Source organism: Amphibalanus amphitrite, unplaced genomic scaffold (assembly GCF_019059575.1).
Source record: "Amphibalanus amphitrite isolate SeventyFive unplaced genomic scaffold, NRLGWU_Aamphi_draft 000194F_arrow, whole genome shotgun sequence".
Classification (NCBI taxonomy): domain Eukaryota; kingdom Metazoa; phylum Arthropoda; class Thecostraca; order Balanomorpha; family Balanidae; genus Amphibalanus; species Amphibalanus amphitrite.
The window spans coordinates 448,582-472,910 of NW_024881689.1; the positions used below are offsets into that span (position 1 = coordinate 448,582).

General features: G+C 48.8%; 3 protein-coding genes across 3 annotated transcripts in view; 1 reads left to right on the plus strand and 2 right to left on the minus strand.

The window, feature by feature from the left end:
* Positions 1–6,087: 6,087 nt before the first annotated feature.
* LOC122384617 lies at positions 6,088–7,726 on the plus strand. The gene is made up of 2 exons (XM_043372204.1): positions 6,088–6,768; positions 7,261–7,726. Exons 1-2 carry the CDS (start codon positions 6,103–6,105, stop codon positions 7,426–7,428), a joined length of 834 nt encoding a protein of 277 aa, XP_043228139.1. The 5' UTR covers positions 6,088–6,102; the 3' UTR covers positions 7,429–7,726.
* A 7,369-nt stretch (positions 7,727–15,095) lies between these two features.
* Positions 15,096–21,017, minus strand: LOC122384638 (zinc finger protein 525-like). The gene is made up of 2 exons (XM_043372236.1): positions 20,915–21,017; positions 15,096–17,658 (listed from the first exon to the last, which is right to left on the minus strand). The coding sequence occupies exons 1-2, from the start codon at positions 21,015–21,017 to the stop codon at positions 16,802–16,804; spliced, it is 960 nt and encodes a 319-aa protein (XP_043228171.1). The 3' UTR covers positions 15,096–16,801.
* The window catches only part of LOC122384618 (zinc finger protein 2-like), a 44,139-nt gene continuing 40,595 nt past the window's right edge, over positions 20,786–24,329 (minus strand). The window contains exon 6 of the mRNA XM_043372206.1: positions 20,786–23,887. Coding sequence (XP_043228141.1) covers positions 22,695–23,887 — 1,193 coding nt within the window. The 3' untranslated portion in view covers positions 20,786–22,694. The remainder of the gene's footprint in view (positions 23,888–24,329) is intronic.

Below are 24,329 nucleotides of genomic sequence, written 5' to 3' on the forward strand. Positions count from 1 at the left end.
CCTCGACCTAAATTTCATCCAGATGTGGTCCATATCACTAATTGAGTGTGCCTATTTAATTCTGTGAATAAAATGACCCATAAAACATGTGTCGCACATGATGCCTTTTTCTATATTTCGTTTTTGGTGACCTGACCTGACGTTGACCTTGACCTTTGCATGACATTGTGTGCAGCGGATATTGTCTTGGAAGCCTAAGAACACGTTTTGGGTAATCATTCTCGGTCCATTCTTCAGCAACTACGGTGCAAGGCCGAGATTGTAGATACTTGCATTTTGTACCCTTGACCTGACCTTGACCTGACCTCTGACCTACTTAAGCAAAAACAATTTGGCTCTTAAGATTCGCCTTGTTAGAGCTTTCGATTGCCGTTTCCCCCGTCTTTCTACGACCATCGGTTCGGAAGTTAGACAGGGGAGGCAGAATCTGCCCCCCCCCCCCCCACCCTCCACCAGGGCGCGTAGTGCTGAATAGCCCAGCGGGGCGCGGTTAAGTTTCACCTTTCAGTGCAATCGGCCAAGGAACAGCTGAGTCATTGCTAGAATACATTTATTACAGAAATTGGTGAAGTTCAGTTATTTAACCCTCGCCGGCACAGGCCATTTTGCGTCCTTTCAAGGCACGGGGGGGGGGGGGTTGGTACGACCTCCCCCCTCGCGTTTGGCCCCTGATCGAGCTAGAGCTTCGCGGAAAAAACAAGCGTGTTGCCCGTCACGAGAGGAAGCCGATGATACCCAATTTAAGGTCCTAGGTCATCGGTTGACCTTCCAGGTCAGTCAATGACCCAAAAGTCGGGAAAATCGAAACCTGTTAGAAAGTCGTAAAGTGTGGCTGCAATGGGGGTTTCCGGGGCGCTGATCACGAATAACGTGTTAGTTTTGATCACGGATGATGTCTTAAGGCATTTAGGCCAGGTCGGGTCAGGTCAGGTCAGGTCAACCGGTAGGGGCCGTGACGGGTATTCGTAGTACGTGTCGACCGCCTCTGACAGCTTCGTAACATGTTACGAAGGCACCAAAGCTACTTTGTAAATGCTCAAATGGTTGCTAAATTCGAATTCAGCTCCAAAAACTAGCCTAGAAACATGTAAAACTCGAAAAAGTGAACCGAGGTCACCAAAGGTCAATGACCTGACCTGACCTTCAGGTGACCTTGACATCCACCCTAATGCATGGGAGCAACATCAAATCACATGTTCGGACGTTTGAAACCACGAAAAGCTTGCAAACACGCGGCTAATGCGAGCCGACATACGCCGAATCGCGATTCCGGCCAAACATGGTCTCGGAAAGTAGGTCACAGGTCAAAGGTCATTTGGGTCAGGGTCATGACATTTTTAGGGTAGGTGTAAAATTGATCAATGCGAGGGTACTGAAAGTTTCGTCGCGATCGGCCGCTTTTTACGCGAGTTATTCGCGAAAAACCTTAGGGGGGGTTGCATCAACCCCCTCCCCCTGTGCCGGCGAGGGTTAAATTTCACCCCCATAGCCCTTACCGTTTCTGAGCAATAGCGTGTGTTTGTCAATTGTAATGGTAACCCTAGGTGCACGTTAGCACGCACCGCATCATGCCCAAAATGAATACGACCTACGTGTAAAGGTGGCCTATACACCCTGAAAATTTCCTCGCAGTACGTCAACGAACGCCGCCGCATTAAGCGCTACAAAGTTACTACGTCGCACACGGGGGACTTTTTAGGATTTATTTATAGTACCTAATGACCGGTGCTGAAGTATGTTGAGTGGTGCTGGCAGTACGGGATTAACCACTGGCGGATCCAGACCTGCGTTTTTTTTTGGGGGGGGGGGGGGCAATTCATGCAAGGAACTAAACCTAGGGTACCCCCAAATCCTGTTTTCTCATCGGATTTAGGCCACTTATTTTTCGTCACAGCCCTGAAACGATAATTTTTTAACTAAAAATAATTAAAAAAATAAAAATGGTAGCCCACCCAACCCGTGCCTTAAAAATACTTTGAAAACACTTCAAATTGCTTTTGTCGACCAGCTAGCCCGCTCCGGGTCGGTGCTTGGCGCAGCCTTCGCGGGCTGGGAGGTGTCGATTGACCCCGCTGCCGTTCGGCCCCTGATCAAGCTAGAGCTCGCGGAAAAAATAAGCGTGTTGCCCGTGAGTGACGAGAGGAAGCCGATGATACCCGATTTTAAGGTCCTTGGCCATTGGATTTTAAGGTCTTGGTTGACGTTCCAGGGCGGTGTTTCACGGTCGCGCTGCCAGCCGCTGCCAGCGCATTCCGCGAGCTAAGGTCAACCTTCGGTAGTGTTGTAGGTATAGGCTTGTTGATGTCTACATGGAAACCAAAAGCGCCAACAGCGCTGGCAGCGGCTGGCAGCGTGCCGTGAAACACCGCCCAGGTCAGGTCACAGACCCAAAAGACGGGAAAATCGGGACCATTCAGAAGCTCCTAAAGTAACACCGGTGCGGTGCTGTTGACACCAACCAAGGCTTGATATACATAAATCTCCGACGCTGAAAGTCAGTTGGGCACCACTTTTCCATCCTTGAATAGCTGCCAAATCGCTACCAACTTAACCCGGCAGTTGCTGGGGTATTTCGCCACCCGCCGTTTGCTGGGGGGGGGGGGGCGTTAAACGCCCCCAGCCGATAACTCGAGAACCAATAGGCGCAGCGAAACGCACGAGGCGGCAAACGAAAGAACGCGACGAGACGCTTCAGATGTGTACTTTAAAGTCAGGTCGGGTCAAGGTCAGGTCAAACACCTGAAATCGGGCTTCCAGTTGCATGGACTTCAGAACCTCGCAATGGGCGCCTCTCGTCATAAACTCTGTCAAAACTCAAAACGGTGCACAATCCTTCATATAAGGCCTACAAGAGTGTCAGATCCTTGTAGGGGTCAGTCAAGTATAGGTCAGGGTCAAGGTCAGGTCAACCAGGTAGGCACATATCCCCGAAAATCAAAACTGATATTCGCAGCCTGTGGCACATGTTTTATGGGTAGTTTTGGGCGTAGAACACGGTGGTGACATTCATTTTATCATATGTGTACGTGTTTGGAACAAGTTCAATTTAAGAAATGCATGTATCATGGTCGTCAAGTAGTCACGAGAAATTGCCTAGATTCAGTTCAAGATATTAATATAGAAAATGCCGAACGATAATCAAAAATCGAAGATAGCCATTTGATTGTTCATGGTATTGGCAGTCTAATGGCATTTACGGCATAGGCGGCGGAACGGGGGGGGCACCGGGGCACCGTGCCCCCCCCTTGAATTCTGCAAGGGGGGCACCAATAGCAAGGTGCCCCCCCCCCCCTTAAATTTGATGTATTAGTACCAGGAGCGGATTCGGGAAAACTCCAAGGGAAGGGTCATGAATCGAAGTGGTGCCCCTACCTATACCCAAAATGAAAACCTCAACGGATTTCGGCCACTTAATTTTGGTGGTGCCCTATTTTCAGTTTTCTATTTTCTTTATTTTTGGTTAGTCGTGTGATGACTGGTGCCTCTGCTAGGCCGCTGGTGCCCCTGGAAAGATTGTGGTACCTACCTACCCTGCCCCCTGACAAGCCCACGGTGGGCCCTGCACATGACTTAGGTGCCATGGGTCCTGACAGGCCCGTGGTGCCCCTGACAGGCCTGTGGTGTCCTTGCTAGGCCTGTGGTGTCCCTGGGCCTTGGCAGGTCTGTGGTGCCCCTGGCGAGCCTGTGGCGCCCCTGTTAGAACGCAGGTGCCCTTGACAGGTTTGTGGTGCCCCTGACAATCCTAAAGTGCCAACGACAGGCTTGTGGTGCCCTTGACAGGCCCATGGTGCCCTTGCGAGGCTGGTGGTTCCCCTGCGAAGCCGATAGTACCCCTGGCAGGCCTCTGGTGCCCCTGGCAGGTCTGTGGTGCCCCTGGAAGACCTGTAGTGCTTTTGCTAGGCCGATGGTGCTCCTGACAGGCCTGTGGTGCCACTGACAGGCCCGTGGTGCCCCTGCTAGGCCTGTGGTACCCCTGGCGGGCCTGTGGTGCCCCTGTCGGCTGTCAGGCCTGTGGTGCTCCTGGCAGGCATGTGGTGACCCCAGGCCCAAAGTCATGACCCATGTGACCTCCCCCCTGGGATTCGCCACTGATAAGTACTGCAATGGCTTCTTGGTAATTTGATACATATAGATTGTAGGCTACACCTCAACATTTTTATAAAGTAATCGTGTTTAACATTGATTGGCTATTAGAAAGCTCAGCTTTCGATATAATTAACACTTTTGAGCTGGTAACGATACATTAAAAACAAATTAAATAACGGTGTTGAGTGTAAACTATTGCGTAGATGTCGGACATCTTTGGACAAATGGCTGGCTTGGACATTTTTGGACGGACAGTCGACGTAAGTATTGAACATTGGACGGACATTGGACATACGTTTTCTGAAATTGACACCACTAGTAAAGATGACCTTGAAATCGATTGTAGTGATGGGTAGATGGGCGAAGATGCGCCTTGTCGCTGAGGGCCTGCGCGCGGGAACCGGGTGCGGCTTGAACGAGGCGCCAGTTGCAGCGCGAGCCGCGAGGATCTGAAAATGTCATACACCGTCAACGCCTACAAGCGTCTCCGCCCCCGTGTCGAGGCCGTCGTCGGCGCAGATGGTGATTACATTAAATGAGCAGTTCGCGAAAGTATTGGGCCTGGTGCCCCCGGTCATTGTGTTGATCCATTGTTGGGTATCTACGAGCAAAAGGTATTTGTTTTTAAAAAATGTTGAAAAGCGCCAGAACATTTCAGACGAACTATGGACATATCAGCACGAAACTTTCAGCACCTTCGGCTGCATCAATTTAACACATTGTGTCCATACAAAAAATCGTAGCTACCATAGGTCGGCCGAAAATGGGAGTTTGACAATTTGACGTTAATTTTGAGTTTTTTTTCACCATAAGTTTTCCAAAACGTCGAGCTATTGATCTGATAATTGGCATAACGAAGGACCGCGTTAGCCCGCGCCCCGTAGGGCTATCGGCGGACCCTACCACCCGTAGGGGGGGGGGGGGGGCGTTTCGGCTCCCCTCCAAGATCTCGGAAAGTTACTGGCCGATTTTCAAAATTCAGAACATTTCAGACACCCTGTAGGCTGTATGTAATCTAGTAAATATTTTTGAATGCGGCATCCAATGAGATCAGATGCATGTGAAATACAACAAGTTTGGTGAATTGGTACCCAGCTGCTCTGTAAATTCCTGTATGTCTGATTCAAGCCAAAATAAAAGTCTTATATCTCAAAAACGGGTGAATATTTTTCGGTGAAATGTGGTAGATGTTCATTTTCCCTCTTTCTGATTCACGGTACATTACTTTTATGCCAGTTTATTAACTTTTTTGAAGGTGGGAGGGTCCCTTTAACCCGCACCCCACTAGGGTCTGCGTATAACGCGCCCTACTGGGGGGGGCTATTCATAGCCCCCCCGCCTCCTAACTCCGAAACTACTGGGCCGATTGTCAAAATTCAAACGGCGTCTGATAGCCCCGGAAAACTGTCGAGCGAAACCAATTTTCATTGACCTCGAAGTCACCGATGACGTCACAGGTCAGGTCAAAGTAAAAATTATCGATGTTTTTCTTGTTCACATGTTGGGCTCTGACCGCCGGCTTCCAAGTCAGATCAGGCTCATTTTTGGTTTACACACTTGTGAATAGCTGCTTTAGATAAAAATCAGCTCCATTCCTTGAATTTTTTTTCGATGATACTGTCCCTTTAACTTACGGTCTTGTTGTAGGGTATCTTTAGCCCTACCAAAGATTATAGTATTTGCGATGTGCCCGTGGTTGGCCTCCACTGCACGTGTCACATGCAAAATGGAGAGGTGTCAGTTTTGTAACAATTGCAATAACTTGGTAATTACTGGACTGATTGCGCTGTACTTTATAGGTAGATAAGCACCGGGCCAAGCACTTCATAGTGACACGGTTGTATTGCTCTTGCACGTGCAAGAAACACTTCCAGATATCAAAAACTGCTCTACACGTATTGCGCTCAAATTTAATACCAACTAGGGACCGTCGAGTAGGGTGTCTTTCAAGTCAGCTGTGACCCAGTTTGCACGTGTGCATGCACATATTGACACATCACTTTGTTCTCCTTCCACATGGCCGCAGAAGATCAGGACAATGATGCTCCGGTGTCTCCGCCGCATAAGCGGAGGGCGATACAACGACCGCGGAGTCCGTTAAGGGAGACGCCTGCCGCCGGGGCCGAGGACCGAGATGGATCGCCGGGGGGGAACGGCGGGTCGCCGATCCCCTCTCCGGTGGAACATCCAGTGAGACCGTGGGGTGATACGGTGCGGCCCGCCGGCCTGATAATCGGTGATTCGTTGGTGCGGCACGCCAGATTTGCCGCTGATGCAGATAACTGGCGGGTGACGGTATGGGTGCCGCCCGCTGACATTGGCGAACACTGGGCCGGCTGCCTAAGCAGCGGAGCGTTGATCGAAGTGGTTCGGACATGGGCCAACACTAAGGAAGTGTACCCGGCAGCGGTGGCACTCTGGCTCGGGGGTAACGATGTCTACCCGCCGGATGGACGGCGCAGAACGATGAGCAAAGAGCTGTGGTCTTCGGTGACGGCCCAGGTTGCGGAGGTGGCCGCTATCGCACCCGTCACTCTGGTCGGTCCGACACCGCGGCCCTCGCGAGACAGGTTAGCTGATGATTACGAGAGGGATCGGTGGGAAAACACGGCTGCCTTCGGCTTGGAACGGCAAATGGTCCGCTGGGCCCGGAAGCGGAACGGCAACGTGTCGGTGGCGTGTGTCGATAGGCGTTATCACAAGTGTATTCGCGGCCATTGGGGCGACGTAAGAAAAGAAGAAAACAACTGGCCCCAAGAACTTTAAATTATCAGTTAGCATGCACCTTTTCCTTGATGTGTAGATAATTTACCATTAATTGTTAGAGAAAATTGCATTTAAAATTTTCCATTTATGCTTTTTTCATCGTTTGCACAACATGTCTTTTACTAAGCTAGAAACACTAATTAGAAATAGTTCCCGCATCATCGTCAAGAACAATAGGGAATGCTTGAAGTGAATACAATAATCTAAACGGTTTTGTAATCTATGTGGAGACACTTCTAAAATTGCCAGTAGAAATATTGAAGGCAAAAGTTCAACTTTTTCACAAGACTGATGTCTATAAACCTATTCAACGTGTGACAACTCAGCCGGTATTTCGTCGCCTACAGCCCAGCTTTCCCTAGTGACCGATAGAGGCGCTGCTATCGATGTCCGCCCGTGCCGCCTAACGTGGGGAGATGCCTCACCAAGCGCCGTAACCATGGTGGAGAATCACGGTACTTCCTAACGGATGACGTGGCCACAGAGTACTTCCAGCCGGATGGCATCCACCTGACCGCGGCCGGGTATCGGAGGATAGCAACGCGACTGCCGCCGTGGATGGTCCCGCGACCGTGAGGGGAGCTGTGACGCGGGGAAACCAGTGGGTAGGTGGTCGCCCGAGTTACCGTCATGTGAAGTGTAGGCGCCTTCGTTGTCAAGGGGGAATGGTGTCTGGGCTTCATAGTAGCTGGGAGTAGCTGTCACCTGGTGGCAAGGGCTGACACGCGTCGTCGCGTTTTGGACGCCTGTGCAACCGTCACTCGCGTCGGTTCGCTCGCGGCAAGACTTGCTGGCTGTGAGCAGTGCGGACGCGGGACTGTGCGTCCTGTCGATCTATATGTGGTGTGTCAGTAATACAGATGCACGTAAAGGATGTCGGTCTGTGGCCGTTACTATAGTTCGTTTTTTGAAGTTCGACCCTCACTGTACACGTCTCTTTGAACACAGCACGAGAATCGCTAGCTGAATTACCGAAAAAACTGGGCCCTGTTCATGGACGCTGCGGTCGCTGCGGTCATCCGGGTTGTTACGTCACCAAAAGGGGCGGGACTCATGTAATATGACGGAGAGGAGAGCCGTTTCAGAGGAGCCACGGGAACATTTTTGCGAGGAAATAAGCTGTTTGCGGGCTGTAACGGTCGGCAATCTATGGCGCGCAAAAAAAAAATCAAGAGATAATAATCGCTTTCTAACAAAATAACCATAGATTAATATCAAACATTACCTACTATTCAATTCAAAGATTTCCCATCGTCATCGATCACTAAAATCATTTCCACTTCCCTCAAATCTCATTTATAAACAATTCACATTCGTATTACGTGCGCGAAATATGTCTAAGCAGAGCCTCCTCCAAAAATCCAACTTTCGTTTGGGGCCCTGGCCCCTGTTTCACCGGTGATAGCAGCACGCTACTATCAAATTGCGCGAGCTGACGTAATGTGATGACCTCACACTAATGACGTTTCGTGTAATCCGTGAGCTTTTTCATAGCTACGTTTGAAACAGAGTTGCTGTCTCGTTGAATCCGTTTGATACATTCGCACGGCCGTGAAGATGTTAGCAGCAATATTTGATGACATCACACAGTTTGACGACGCCATGGTTTGTAGATGTTTCCATGGAAACCCAATTTGACACGTGTGATAGCAGCGTGCTGCTATCACCGGTGAAACAGGGCCTGGGATGAGGGAGGAGGCAAGTAGTGGTGGTGAGATGTGGAATCAAGATGAGCTTGGAGGAGCTTGGAGGAGCGACGGGAACAGACCCTAAGCTGCATTGCGGCATTTGCAGTAATATGCGGCGTGTGTGCCGCATTGTTTATAAACTGCGACCACTAAATTAAAAACGAATCATCCTCATTGCTATTCCCTCGAAGAACGTTTATAAGCCAATAGTCTGACATAATGAAAACTTATGGTATTCATCTTTATGATGTTATCTCTTATTTTCTGTAACTGCTTTCTCATATACCATTTCAGAGATATCTAACCTCCTTTTGAATGAATAACACTTCATGCCTGAAATGCTCTCGTTATAAGATTCTCAGATTGAAATTTACTAATTTATGTTCACCACAACCTACTTTTTCTTACAGCGGGACAAAGAAGACTCAGCCGACTACAGCGGGACATTATGGGTTTCAGCCGGTCCCAGCGGGATACAATGGGATTCGCCCGGTCCCAGCGGGACACAATGGGACTCGGTCACTCGTAAGGTCCCAGCGGGACATGGTGGGACTCGGCCGACTACTGCGGGACATAGTGGGACTCAGCGGGTTTAGCGGGACAAATTGGGACCGAGCCGACTAGAGCGGGACACGATGGGACTCGGCCGGTCCCAGCAGGATAAAGTGGGACTCAGCCGGTCCCAGTGGAACAAAGTGGGACTCAGCCGACTACAGTGGGACAAATTGGGACTCAACCGATTACAGCGGGACATACATAGTTGGAATTAGCCGGCTCCAGCGGGACAAAGCGGACTCAGCCGGTCCCAGCGGGACACAATGGGACTCCGCCGGTCCCAGCGGGACATAGTGGGACTCAGCACACTATGTCCCGCTTAGTCGACTGAGTCTCACTTTGTCCCGCTGCAGTCGGATGAGTCCCACAATGTCCCGCTGTAGTCACCTTAGTCCCACTTTGTCCCGCTGGAACCGGCTGAGTCCCACTATGTCCTGCGGTAGTCGGCTGAGCCCCACTATGTCCCGCTTGGACCCGTCGAGTCCCATTGTGGCCCGCTGGGACTGGCTGAGTCCGACTTTGTCCCGTCGGAGCCGGCTAAGTCCCACAAGTCAGGGCAAGACATAAAAATCAGATTCCCAGCACTACATCATTTTCATCACTTACCTACTTAACCCTCGCCCGCACATGCCATTTTCCCATCCTAGAACGCACATGTGGGGGTGGTTGCCCCCCCCCCCCCACGCGCCATTTCGTTCCTGTTGGAGATAGAGCTTCGCGGTAAAGACCAGACCAAAAAGATTCTTTGGGAAGAGACGAATCCAATGATACCCAGTTTTACCTTCTCAGGTGAGTCATTGACCTTCCAGGTCAGGTCAAACTAAAAAATGTTGCTGTTTTGGGTCGTCGTTGGATATCAAGCGCGCTGCTTATCATATACCGATGGGCGGTGACAATGCCGTTTTCTGGTGCCAAGCCAGCCAGAACCTCTTTGTCACACTACCCGACCAGATTTTTGCTGCTGAGGTCATTTCAGGTCAAGTTAGGTCAAGGTCAATGATATGTGTTTGTATGTCTGTGTGTGTCTGTGTGTATAGGGTAATTTAGTGGCTAATTATACCCTATACTCGCTAAAGGGTCGCTAATTAGTCGCTAAGGGTCTATATATACTCGGAAAGGGTCGTTAATTAGTGCCTAATTAGCGACCCTTTCCGAATTGCGACCTACCTCCCTACAGAAAAACTGGCAGGAGAAAACGGGGTAAAAACATCGTCAAAAGGTCAGCCATACTTTGGTTATCAAATTGAATTATTTTCCGGTCGTCGATGTTTCTGGTGGGACGTTTCAGGTGAGTTTAAATAAAAATGACGAGTTTCTTATCCAAAACGTGTGTGTTTGGGCCCTCTCTGATGAAAAGCGATGCACATTAGGATGATGCACCTTCTTTATTCTGAATCGACATTCCTTTTTCAATTGATTGCCGTTTTCCCATAGTGAATCGCTCAACTGTTGGCGGTTAAAATTGTGTCGCAACTCATATTTCCTATTTGCGCCTGACATGGTCGCAAATAGCTCAAGAAGGGAAAGAAAGGGGAAAAGAGATAAATGAAAATGAGGTGTTGCTGAAGCTTGCAATGTGTGGCAGGGGATGCCAAATGTCATCACCGACTGCAGGGATGCCGAATTCAGCGCGGACCTCGAATATCATGCGAGATAGCCCGCAAAATTTGGGTTTCCGCCTTCTTTTCGCCTTCGGTGCATCACGTGATCAGTTTTTACCTACGTGAATGTATTGGATAAACGTGCATGTTCGAGTGATTGAGTGCTTTGCGTATAGGTTACCTTTTTGAGATCATATTTCATCTTTTCAGGCGTCGCATTTTTGCCATTTTTAATATGGGGAAACCCATAGACTTATTAGCGACCCTCCCCGGTCGCTAATCGGGAAGAGTTCCCTATTAGCGTTTTTTTGCAATGGTTTGCCAAAATGCTCACTACAAATAAGTTAGTGAATATTGGGGCAGAAAATGACTATATTTTAATAGAAAAATGAACGATTTCTCCGAAAATCAAGCCAGTAATACAGTGGCACCCACAGAGCGTGAGCAATGACGGTTCAAATTAAGGGGGTCGCTAATTAGGCACCTTACCCTACTGATGTGTGCACGGAGTGTTTATGTGTCCATATTACATGAAATCATGGTCTGAGAAGCTTTTACCAAAAATGCAGTCAAAAAACTTCACGGAAAGTAAATTCAGCTTGCCTAAAACGCAATTATTTAGATGACCTAGGTTGACCTAGACCCTGACCTTGACCTCTGTACATCTCCGAACAACATGTTCCATGATAGGTGGGAGGTAAGACTAGCAAAAAAGGCCGAAATCAAGGTGTCAAAAGCTCACAAGGCCCATAGCCAACGCAAGATGTTGAGAATTGGTCATTTGGGTCATGACATGACCTGAAAAACAAGGTCATATCTCCGAAACCAAAAACAACAGAAACTTGAAATTTTCAGTGGACATCAAGAAAAGGATAGAGGAGCAGCTATACGAAAAATCAGGCTTCTAGCTCTAAAAATGTTGAGTGCAGAGCAGAAAAACTACCTGGCGGGGTGGCAACCCCCCCCCCCCCCCCCATGTGCGGGCGAGGGTTAAAAGAGAGGCTGAAAATGAAAGTAAATTCTTTTTAAGGCATAAGTCTACTGACAAGTTTTTGTCCAAGTTGGGCAACGTCTCGAAGATTCTGTCACAGAATCTTCCCTTTGTACACAACCAACCTACATCCTAGACTTCTTTACCTGTCCTTATTGGCCGGCCAATCTCTCCAGCACTCTCTGGTCGGCCTGCGCTCGCGGGACGTCTCGGTCGCTGCGGGTCGTCGGCGGGGGCGGGGGGGGGGGGGGCGGCGGTGGTTGGCGCTGGGTGGCAGCCGCTGCCTGGTGGTCCGTGTGCCGGCCGCCCTGATCACCGGACGCCCGCTGGCGCGTCTGCCGCCGCCGCCGCCGCCCGTGCTGGTTTGAGCTGTATCGCGCAATATTCTTTTTAGTTTTTTTTTACCGTTTTTTTCGTGTTTACTCCGCGTGCCATGAGAACTGTGACTGCGTTCAAGCGTCACCGGGACAGTTTTTTTTTGCCCGCTTCTGTCCTTCATTGTGCGTCGTGAGCACAGAGAAGAGAACTGTTCGCTGATGTGCCAGCTGTGTGTTCCCCGTGGGACTCTCTGATTTAATGAATATACGATTTAAAAAAGGAAAGAAAAAAGTCCCACAAGTCCCACTAGCCCCACTATGTCCTGCAGGGACCGGCCGAGTCCCATTGTGTCCCGCTGGGACCGGCTGATTCCGACTTTGTCCCGCTGGAGCGTTCTAAGTTCCACTATGTCCCGCTGCAGTCGGTTGAGTCCAAATTTGTCCCACTGTAGTCGGTTGAGTCCCAGCCTCCCACTTTGTCCCGCTGGGACCGGCTGATTTCCATTTTGTCCCGCTGGGACCGGCTGAGTCCCATTGTGTCCCGCTGTAGTCGGCTGAGTCCCACTATGTCCCGCTGGGACCTTACGAGTGACCGAGTCCCATTGTGTCCCGCTGGGACCGACTGAGTTCCACTTTGTCCCACCGTCTGAGTCCGACTTTGTCCCGCTGGAGCAAGCTGAAACCCATAATGTTCCGCTGTAGTCGGCTGAGTCTTCCTTTGTCCCGCTGTAAGAAAAAGTAGGTTGTGGTGAAGTCAGCGTGAGAATCTTATAACAAGATCATTTTAGGCATGAAGTGTTATTCATTCAAAAGAAGGTTAGATATCGTTGGAGGTGAGCTATGGCTTAGGCTATGGCCATTAGTTTTGATTATGTCAGACTTAAGGCTCTTATAAACGTTCTTCGAGGGAATGACAATGAAGATGATACATTTTTAATTTAGTGGTCGTAGTTTAAAAACAATGCGGCATACACGCCGCATATTTACGCAAATACCGCAATGCAGCTTAGATTTTAACCCGCGAGTTGCTGGGGGGGGGGGGCGTTAAACGCCCCCACTTTTTTCGCCGGGCCATAGTATAAAAACGGCGCGCCGCAGGCGCGCCAAATTTTGGGTACCTGTAGAGAATTGATTGAAGTTTATTGTGACAAAGTTTCAAAAAAAATCGTTTGGAAATTTTTTTGAGATATCGAGGTTTTAGTGACGTCATGATTTCTGAGTTTTCGACCAAAAACGGCATATATTCAAAAAATCATATAAAATCACAGAATAGACCTACAGACATGCGGTAAACGCCATTAGACTGCCAATACCATGAACAATCAAATGGCTATCTTCGATTATTGATCATCGTTCCGCATTTTCCAAAATCTTGAACTGAATCTTGGCAATTTCTCGGGACTACTTCACGACCATGATACATGAATTTCTTAAATTGAACTTTTTGAGCCAAACACGTACACATATGATAAAATGAATGTCACCATCGTGTTCTACGCCCCAAATTACCCATAAAACATGTGTCACAGGCTGCGAATATCAGTTTTGATTTTCGGGGATATGTGCCTACCCGGTTGACTTGACCTTGACCCTGACCTATGCTTGAGTGACCCCTACATGGAGCTGACACTCTTGTAGGCCTTATATGATGGATTGTGCACCGTTTTGACAGAGTTTATGACGAGAGGCGCCCATTGCGAAGTCCTGAAGTCCATGCTACTGAAAGCCCGATTTCAGGTGTTTGACCTGACCTTGACCCGACCTGTGACCTCAAAATTCAACTTTAAAGTACTCATCTGAAGCGTCTCGTCGCGTTCTTTCGTTTGCCGCCTTGTGCGTTTCGCTGCGCCTATTGGTTCTCGAGTTATCGGCTGGGGGCGTTTAACGCCCCCCCTCCCCCAGCAAACGGTGGGTGGCGAAATACCCCAGCAACTGCCGGGTTAAAAACTTAAAACTCTCCCCTGTCACCCTGTAGAAGGCCCACGGAGGGGGAGAAGTTCCAAATGTCACGTGACTAATATGCCCTCCGGCGCCCTGTTTTCACCGGCGTCCAATTCAAGGCCAAGGTGGTATAGGGGAGAGTGGGGCACATTCGTGCAAAAAATGGATAAACCCATATATCTGTTCTTTGGTTAGTGCAATGGCAAAATTGTTGATTGTAGTATGGAAAGGAACTATTGCAGATAGTTTTCCTCTTTAAAAGTTATCCTCTAAAATTATTGCTTCCATTAGAAAAAATGACTTTGAATAACTCTGAACATTTGCACGAAACTGCCCCACCTATGGGGCACATTCGTTCAAGAGGTGGGGCACTTCCGTTCACCCTGCAAAGTTCGAGAAATTACCGGGCATTACCAGAAATTTACCAAAGGAAATTGGCAGGGGGTCATTTCACTTGATTCCTTTCGACAAGAATGCATTGCACAACATATGTAGAAAGAATGGGCTGGCCAACAAGAATGTGCCAACTGCCGGCCTCCGTGACCTCGCCAAGTTCGCGTGAATTGCTCGTCACGACGTCGCAAGCAGTCGAGACTGAGTCAGGCGAAAGTCATTAGAGAAACCTTCTACAGATAAAGTCATAAATCGCAAAAACTAAAAAAATATGCACGAATCTGCCCCCAGGCAGTGCGTACACGAACCTGCCCCACAACGTTATTAGTAATATATTTCAAAATTTCTTTTTGAAAAAAATGACACTTTTTCAACAAACAAGTTTGCAGCAAATCCGTGAATAGAGTGAGCTTCTTCACCCCCAATTTTGAAAAGCTGAACCACATTTCCGAGTCAGGATCACGAAAATGGATGATATGAGAAAAGTTTGGAAAGCTCACGAATGTTACAAATTTGCGTTTTTATCAAGCATGACAGCAGGTACAGTGTTGTCTTCTACGGTGAACGAAGGGCGGCAATGATAGACATATTTCCATAATTTACCTTGAGCTCGTGCAGTCACTCGTGTTCCCATAAACTGCTGAAAACGAATGTGCCCCATGCACGAATGTGCCCCACTCTCCCCTACATATATTGCCTTGGCCAAGGCCGCCAAGTCTACACGTAGACAGAATGATACTAAACTTCAAACCGCCGTGACCAATGACCATTGTTCTCCGCCAACAAAACCAGACCATTTTCTCCATCCGATTGTATTGCCAGCCATGTTTGCTCCACCACGTACATTACAAAACAGTCGGCTCACAAATGTAGATGATATACAATCTTTACACGACGTATCATATTTACACGTTTCTATAGCACACCGTGGGCCCGTATGTGTATAATTACAGGTGACAGGTGAAGGAACCGTACCATGTAGGTGGTGCAGCCGTACGGCCGTTCCATGATACGGAGCTTGGCCGACATTTCGACGGTACCGCACCACCGTGTAACCCTTCAGACTCATCAGCGCGCATGACACCGGTATTGTTTAACCCGCGCTCTGCTGGGGGGAGGGGGGTGTTTGAACACCCCTTGTGTTTTTTTTCTCCCAATATCTCAAAAACTGTTTTTGGTACACCTTATCATACATCAATTCTACACATGTTGTTAAAATTTCAGACCAAGGTCATTCAAGGTCAGGTCACCAGGTCACTTGAAGTGACCTCACCTCATAAAAAGTTTCAATGTCTGCCATAGCTACACCGAGTGACCGATCGCTTTGAAACTTTCAGCGATTGATTAGGGTAACAGTATCTATCAAATGCATATCTCGGAATTTCGATATCGGTGACCTAAGGTCAGGTCAATTTTGCGACCTCCCCATTATAAGTCAATGGGAGAAAATTGAAATGCGCCTCTTTTGGACGAAGACATTATAAACACTCCCAAACACTGAATTACAAGTGGTTTAGACACAATGAACATGAAAATGGTGTCCGTGACCCCTATTTATGCCCCTGAGGTCATCTCAGGCCACGAATGGTGTCTAACAGTTTTTCGCAAATAACTTTTGATAGAGGCATGCTAGAGCGGTGAAAACGCCTTAGATGTGCTCAGCTCGACGATACGGATCGACTGATATGCAACATGACCCTTTCCGGTCAGGTCATGACCTTGACCTGAGGTCAAATTTTCAAGTTGACCTTTCAAGGTCAAGTTATAGTTCATTCGATGCGTCTTGACGAGAGGAACACGATGCCGGTAAAAGTAAGCTCGTAGAAGGCTTGGGTCAAAAATAATTGCAGAAAAAATGTTTCCGAAAAAATCGGCTAATTTTGCAGTTTTTGCCCCCTGCAGGCAAAACCGTTGACGTTAGGTCAAATCTGAGAGAATTACTCAGAAAGGGCGGAAATAGGGCTATCGAATGCGCTTTTACGCGGTGCTTTAGCTCTATTCGTTCCCTAGTTATGCGTTGGCTTCCTGGAAATTGTCAACATTCGACCTGAAAATCGGCGAAATTTTGCCTTCAATGACCTCTGGTGACCTGAACTTTGACCTGACCAAAAAAGTGACCGAAGTGATTTCGTCATTATTTTTGGCGCTCTTTCGAACACCGCCTTCCGCGTATCGCTACGTGGCCCAGGAGCCGAGTTAGAAGGGGGGGGGGGTGTTCAAACACACACACCCCAGCAGGGCGTGGAAATCCAGGACCCCCAGCCGGGCGCGGGTTAACCCGAGCCCCGCTGGGGTCCTGAATTTTCAGCCCTGCTAGGGGGGGGGGGCATGATGAGATATTCGCGAAAACCCGCAGGGGGGGGGGGTTCGAACATCCCCCCAGCAGGGCGCGGGTTAACCAGGCTAGATGGCCGACAAAATGTCCTGTCACAGTTCACACACATCGCAGCGATTCGGCCGTCCTCACGTGTGTGTGCGGCGGTGACGGGTCAGACTACCTAGCTGTGTAAACGCTTTGTCACATATATCACAACGGAACGGCCGCTCTCCCGTGTGTGTACGACGGTGCTGGGTCAGCTTACTTTGCTCAGCAAACGTTTTGCCACATGTTTCACAGCGGTACGGCCGCTCTTTCGTATGTGTACGGCTGTGTCTGGTAAGAAAATCTAGATTAGCAAACAACTTTCCACATATGTCACAGCGATATGGTCGTTCTACCGTGTGTGTACGACGGTGCTTGTTCAGACTACCTAGTACAGTAAACGTTTTGTGACACACATTACAGCGGTACGGCCGCTCTCCCGTGTGTGTGCGGCGGTGGACGGCCAGAGTACTGGACTCAGAAAACGATTTATTACATATACCACAGCGGTACGGCCGCTCTCCCGTGTGTGTGCGGCGGTGGACGGCCAGCTTACTGGACTCAGAAAACGATTTATTACATATACCACAGCGGTACGGCCGCTCTCCCGTGTGTGTGCGGCGGTGGACGGCCAGATTACTGGACTCAGAAAACGATTTATTACATATACCACAGCGGTGCGGCCGCTCTCCCGTGTGTGTACGGCGGTGGCGGGTCAGGGTACCCAACTGAGAAAACGTTTCGTCACATATATCACAGCGGTACGGCCGCTCTCCCGTGTGTGTACGGCGGTGCTTTGCCATGCAGCTGGAATTGTTCGTAGAGTACCGACACCACTGACACTTCAATTTGCCGTCCCTGCCGATGTGACCGTGTTTATACTTGACGTGCCTGTTCAGAAGATCTTGTCCCAGACAGCTGAAGTCGCAGTGAGGACAACCGACCGTTGCCTGTCCGCCTGTAAAACATGGCGACAATGCTTGAGCTTGGAGACAAAAAAATCACCGATGTGTCAATTCCATACTGCCAGCCCCACTCAAAATGCTTCATTACTGGTCATTTTTTTTTATAAATTTAGTCCGAATGGTTGAATGGGTGGATTTGAGGAATCAGAGCCCGCACTAAGCATAGCTTGTTGTGCTGACCCTGACCCCACCACCCGATCGCGCAATTCCAGTGGTATGGCAGAATTTGGTCCGAACGTTTAACGTGCCCTCACGACTGGACACGGCCCCCTCCGCATGTCATTAGGTCATTAGGTACTATAAATAAATCCCAAAAATGTGCTTTATCCATGACAGATATATATTTTTGTATATAAATCCTAAAAAATTCTGTGTGTGACGTATTACCTTTGTAGCGTTTAATGCAGCGTCGTCCGTTGACCTACTGCAATGAAATATTCATTGTGTATGGGCCACCTTTACACGTAGGTCGTATTAAATTGTGGGGCACGATGCGGCCGGGGGCGTGCTAACGTGCGCCATACAGTTACCATTATAATTGACAAAAACACGTTAATTGCTCGAAACCGGTAAGGGCTATGGGGGTGAAAAGTAAATAACTGAAATTCACCAATAACTGAAATAAATTTATTCTAGCGATGACTCAGCCGTTCCTTGGCCGATTGCAATGAAACTTAACTTTCGGTGCCGGACGATACATTACCATGTGTGGGTTGCTGTTGCACGTGCGCACGTGCAAGAGAATGATACAGCTCAGGAACAGCTGGGACGATTTTGCTCATATTTGGTACGCAGTTTGAAGTATTTAGAAGGGTGGCCAGTACACGTGCACTGAAGTCTCACTTTGCACGTGCACATGTGCAACGGGACCGGTTTTATGTCTCAAGAACGGCTAGGTCGATTGTGCTAAAAATTAGTGCAATGCTTTTGGTTAACCCGGCAGGCAGTGGGCCTCCCGGCCACCTTCCGCGCGGTGGGGGGGGGGGGGGACATTTTTTGCCCCCTCCCCCGTATCTCCGAAACTACTGGACGGATCCGGAAAATTCAAACGGCGTTCGATAGCCCTGTCAAATTTGTGAAGGGAAATCAAATTTCATTGACCTCGGGGTCACCGATGACGTCACAGGTCAGGTCAAAAAATAAAATGTTTCACCGTTCACGGGGCTTCTAGGGAAAGCGCTATAACACCGAGTAAAACGCATTTTGTCGAAAATCGACGATAAGGCGTCAGTTGTCTAGTACATATGTTGCTATTAGAGGTCACTGGTCATACCAGGTCAGGTCACAGGTCAGGTCACCAAAGGTCACCAAGGGTCGCCACATGAACCCAACTTTACTAAGGTTATGCGATGCATGTTTTATGGCCAGTTTTTCATTTCCAACTCAATGGTGATGGTTATAAGACCATCAGGTACGGTTTAGGTCACTTTGGAGGTCAGGTCAAGGTCAGGTCAAAATAGGTCAAATTTCAAAGTTGATATTTTTGCAAAAATGGGTATTGATTCGATGCAGCTCGTCAAGGGGAGTGTAATGGTGGTCTTTGTTTTGCGCTACGAGGTCTAGAATTGCTAAAAATTGAGTTTGAAAATTTGACGTCATCAATTTTGAACATTTTTTTCGCTATAATTTGGCCAAAAAAAGAGGTATCGATGTCAAATTTGGTATGCCGATAGAAGGCGGTAGGGACTATCACATATATTCCGTTTTTTTCGAAATTCAAAAAAACTTTTTGGATTTTTCGGCTATTATATTCAAAAAGTCTATTTTTTATTTTTGGGGGTCAAAATAAAAAAATCGAAAAGCCGAAATAGCGGTTTTGTAACCCTTTTGATTCCACACCTTTTATGTCTGAAACATTTTTCTGTATCTCTAAAGCTGTAGGCCTGACAGCTCTTCCCGCGAAACCTTTTTTGGGTCGAAAATGGCAGAAATGACGTCACTCTGACGTCATTAACAGCCAGCCTACCATAGCCTTTAGAAGATTTTGGTTGCCATGTGCGCTAGCTACTCCCCGGTGGGTACTGAAAGTTTGTTGACGATCGGCGCACCGGTTCTCGAGATATATCGAAAAAACTAAAGGGGGGAAATGCCCCCCCCCCCCCACCGCCTGGAAGGTTAAGTATGAGTAGAGTATGAATACGGTTTGAGTACGGTATCGGCAGGGTAGAGTAGAGTAGAGCCGATGTGTGGTAGCGACGGGTACGGTAGAGACAGAAGTAGGGGTAGAAGTAGGAGTACGGTATAGAGGTACCTAGAAGCAGGGGTACGGTAGAGGTAGAAGTAGGGGTAGAGGTAGTGGTAGAAGCAAGGGCTCCGTCACGACCCGATGGTTAGAGGGGGGGGGACGAAGGCCGTTTGAAGTCGATTCTTTCCATGCAGCACCCATAGGCGTCAAAAAAAAAAAAATGAAATGAAAAAAAGAAAAAAATGAAAAATTTTTAGGGGACACGTCCCCCCGGCCCCGTCCCCCCCCCCCCGGTGGCGGAGCCCTTGGGTAGAGTAGGGGCTAGGGGACAGGGGTAGAGAAGGGGTACGGTAGGGTAGAGTAAAAGTAGGGGTAGCGGTAGAAAAGGAATAGGTTAAGGGTAGTGTAGCCTGAAGGAGCAGGGTAGGGTTAGAGTAGGAGTAGAGTTGTGGTAGGGTTGAGTTGAATAACGGCCTAACATACAAAAGTCTCAAACACCACGTGTCCATTACCAAATGTAAAAAAAATAACAAAACTAAATATACAAGTTTCTATACCCAATCTAATGCATCCGTTCAACATATCATATCAAAACATACAATTATCGCGTAAACCTGTACTCTAGTTGCTTTAAATGTATCCGATTCCGATCATACATCTGAAAAAGGGAGAAGTTTGACAATCAACATGAGACCTCTCGTCTCGTCTCGCCTCGCCTCGTCTCGTCTCGTCTCGTCTCGTCTCGTCTCGTCTCGTCTCGTCTCTCTCTCTCTCTCTCTCTCTCTCTCTCTCTCTCTCTCTTTCTCCCTCTCTTCCCGCTTTCCTCTCTCAGTCAAATCTATATTCTGTCTAGTGTCTACATGTAGACAGAATCAGATCAGACCACTTCAAACCACCGTGACAAATGTTCTCCGCTCACAAAAACAGACCATTTCTCCATCCGGTTGTATTGCCAGCCATGTTTGCTCCACCACGTACATTACAAAACACAGTCGGCTCACAAATGTAGAGGATATCTACAATCTTTACACGACGTATCGTATTTACACGTTTCTATAGCACACCGTGGGCCCGTATGTGTATAATTACAGGTGACAGGTGAAGGAACCGTACCATGTAGGTGGTGCAGCCGTACGGCCGTTCCATGATACGGAGCTTGGCCGACATTTCGACGGTACCGCACCACCGTGTAACCCTTCAGACTCATCAGCGCGCATGGCACCGGTAATGTTTAACCCAGCCCCGCTGGGAGTCTTGGATTTCCACGCCCTGCTGGGGGGGGGGGGGTTCAAACACCCCCCTCAAACTCGACCCTTGGGACAAGTAGCGACACGCCGTAAGCGGCATGCGAAAGAACGTCAAAAACCATGACGAAAATACTTCAGTCATTATTTTAGGTCAGGTCAAAGACCAGGTCACCAGAGGTCAAATTACGATAGCTGTTTTACAGGCCTTTCTGGAAATGATCTCAGATTTGACCTCAGGTCAACGATTTAGCCCCCCGAGCGTAATATTAAAAAATAGCCGCTTTTTAAGGAAAATGTGTTCCTTCAATAGCTTTTGACTCAAGAGAGACACGACATTACTTTTGCCAGCACCGTGTTCCTCCCGTCGAGACGAGTCGAATGAACTATAATTTAGCCTTGGAAAGTTCAACTTGAAAATTCGACATCAGGTCAAGGTTATTACCGAACGGCAAAGGTCGTGCTGTATATAAGTTGATCCGTATCGTCGACCTTACCACATCTACATAAAGCGTTTTCATCGCTCCAGCTTGCCTCAAAATATATTTACGAAACACTTTTAGATGCCATTCGTCATTCGTGACCTGAGATGACTTGGGAGACAAAACGAGGGGTCACGGGTGCCATTTTCCGGTTCAGTGTGTCATGTTTACTCGTAATTCAGTGTTGGAAAATGTTTAGAATGGCGTTGGTCTAAAAGAGGCGCCTTTCAATTTTCTCCCTTTGAATTATAATTATGATGTCGAAAATTGACCTAACCTTTGGTCATCAATATCGAAATTTTGATAGAAATATTTTGTAAATATTGTTACATTTATCAATCGCTGAAAGCTTCCAAGCGATCGGTCACTCGGTATAGCTATGGCAAGCATTGAAACTTAATAGGAGGTGAAGTCACTTGAAGTGACCTGGTAACCTGACCTTGGGTGAGCTTAGGGCAAAATTTTCACAGCACGAGCACAAAAATGCATGCATGTATGTATGTATGTATTTACGTCATGGGGCACATCCACATAGTTCAGTGGCTATTCCGCACCCTGCAGTCGTAAAGTTAAAAAAAAAAACGGTCATTTAGTTCAACATGCACACATGCACACGCACTAACCCACACACGCATGCTCTTTACAGTACACCTAGCCGACGCCGCCCCGCTGCTTCATAAGCAGGTGTTGCATGAGTTCTTTCTTACAGCCTCCAGTAAAGTTTCGCAGCTCACGTGGCAAAGCATTATAGGCGGTCCGATCGAGTGCTTAAAACGACGCCTGCCCGACTCCGATCGACTCGCCGGCATGACTAAATGGTGGTCGGCGTTCCGTGTGGTACGATGGTGAACGAGTGACTAGGTCGCCGGCGATCGACTCGGACTCCGATGTCATTAACATGCGCTTCAGTAGGATAAGACCGCGGTATAGACATGCCTTATGAGGTGTGCCAAAAACGGCGTCGCTCCTCGCCGCCGTCTCTAAGATATTCGCGAAAAACCCCAGGGGGGGGGGGGTGTTCCGACATCCCCCCCCCCCCGCCCAGCAGGGCGCGGCTTAACCAGGCTAAATGGCCGACAAAATGTCCTTTCACACACATAACAGCGGTTCGGCCGTCCTCACGTGTGTGTGCGGCGGTGACGGGTCTGACTACTTTTTTCAGTAAACGTTTTGTCACACACATCACAGCGGTACGGCCGCTCTCCCGTGTGTGTACGGCGGTGGATGGCCAACTTATTGGGCTCAGAAAACGACTTATTACATAAATCACAGCGGTGCGGCCGCTCTTCCGTGTGGGTATGGCGGTGCCTGGTCAGCTTACTGGGCTCAGAAAACGACTTCCCACATATATCACAGCGGTACGGCCGCTCTCCCGTGTGTGTACGACGGTGGCTAGTCAGCTTTCTGGGCTCAGAAAACGACTCATTACATAAATCACAGCGGTGAGACCGCTCTCCCGTGTGTGTACGGCGGTGGCTGATCAGACCACTATTTTGAGAAAACGACTTATTACACAGATCACAGCGGAACGGACGCTCTCCCGTGTGTGTACGGAGGTGGATGGCCAGAACACTAGTTCGAGAAAACGACTTATTACACAGAGCACAGCGGTACGGCCGCTCTCCCGTGTGTGTACGGCGGTGGACGGCCAGGCCACTTTGATCAGCAAACGTTTTGTCACACGTTTCACAGCGGTACGGCCGCTCTCCCGTGTGTGTACGGCGGTGTATAACGAGATTATGTTGCTCGGAAAACCCCTTGCTGCATATATCACAGCGGTACGGCCGCTCTCCCGTGTGTGTGCGGCGGTGGCGGGTCAGCTTATCATGTACAGCAAACGCCTTGTCACATACATCACAGCGGTATGGCTGCTCTCCCGTGTGGGTACGGCGATGCCTGGTCAGATGACTCTGAAGAGAAAACGTTTTGTCACATGTCTCACATCGGTACGGCCGCTCTCCCGTGTGTGTACGGCGGTGGCGGGCCAGATAACTACTTTTAACAAACGACTTATTACACAATTCACAGCGGTACGGCCGCTCTCCCGTGTGTATACGGCGGTGGCGGGTCAGAGTACTTTGCAAAGAAAATGTTTTGTCACATGTCTCACAGTGGTATGGCCGCTCTGCCGTGTGTATGCGGCGGTGGTTTGCCATACTGCCGGAATGGTTCGTAGAGTAATCACACCACTGGCACTTCAATTTGCCGTCCTTGCCGATGTGATCGTGTTTATCCTTGACGTGCCTGTTCAGAAGATCTTGTCCCAGACAGCTGAAGTCGCAGTGAGGACAACCGACCGTTGCCTGTCCGCCTGTAAAACATGGCGATAATGCTTGAGCTTGGAGACAAAAAAAAATCACCGATGTGTCAATTCCATACTGCCAGCCCCACTCAAAATGCTTTAACACTGGTCATTAGGTACTATAAATAAATCGTTAGCGGGAGTTTTCAAAAGTGTCTGCCGCGAGCGTGAGAATGTCATAGCGTGGTAAGAAGTCATAGGCGCGGGAGCCGGGGGGGGGGCAGTGGGGGCAGCTTGCCCCCCCCCCAACTCTGGGGCCGTGGGGGCGGTGCCCCCACAGCTTTGAGACGGAATACCACACTTTTTTTGCAAATGTTTTCTTTTTTGTTGAAAAAGCCGAGGGGTGAAAAATAAGTGGCCTAAAACCGGTGAGAAAACTAGATTTGGGGGTACCCTAGGTTGATCTCTATTATGGTGTGCCCCCCAGTCGGAAAGTAGTTCCCGCGCCCCT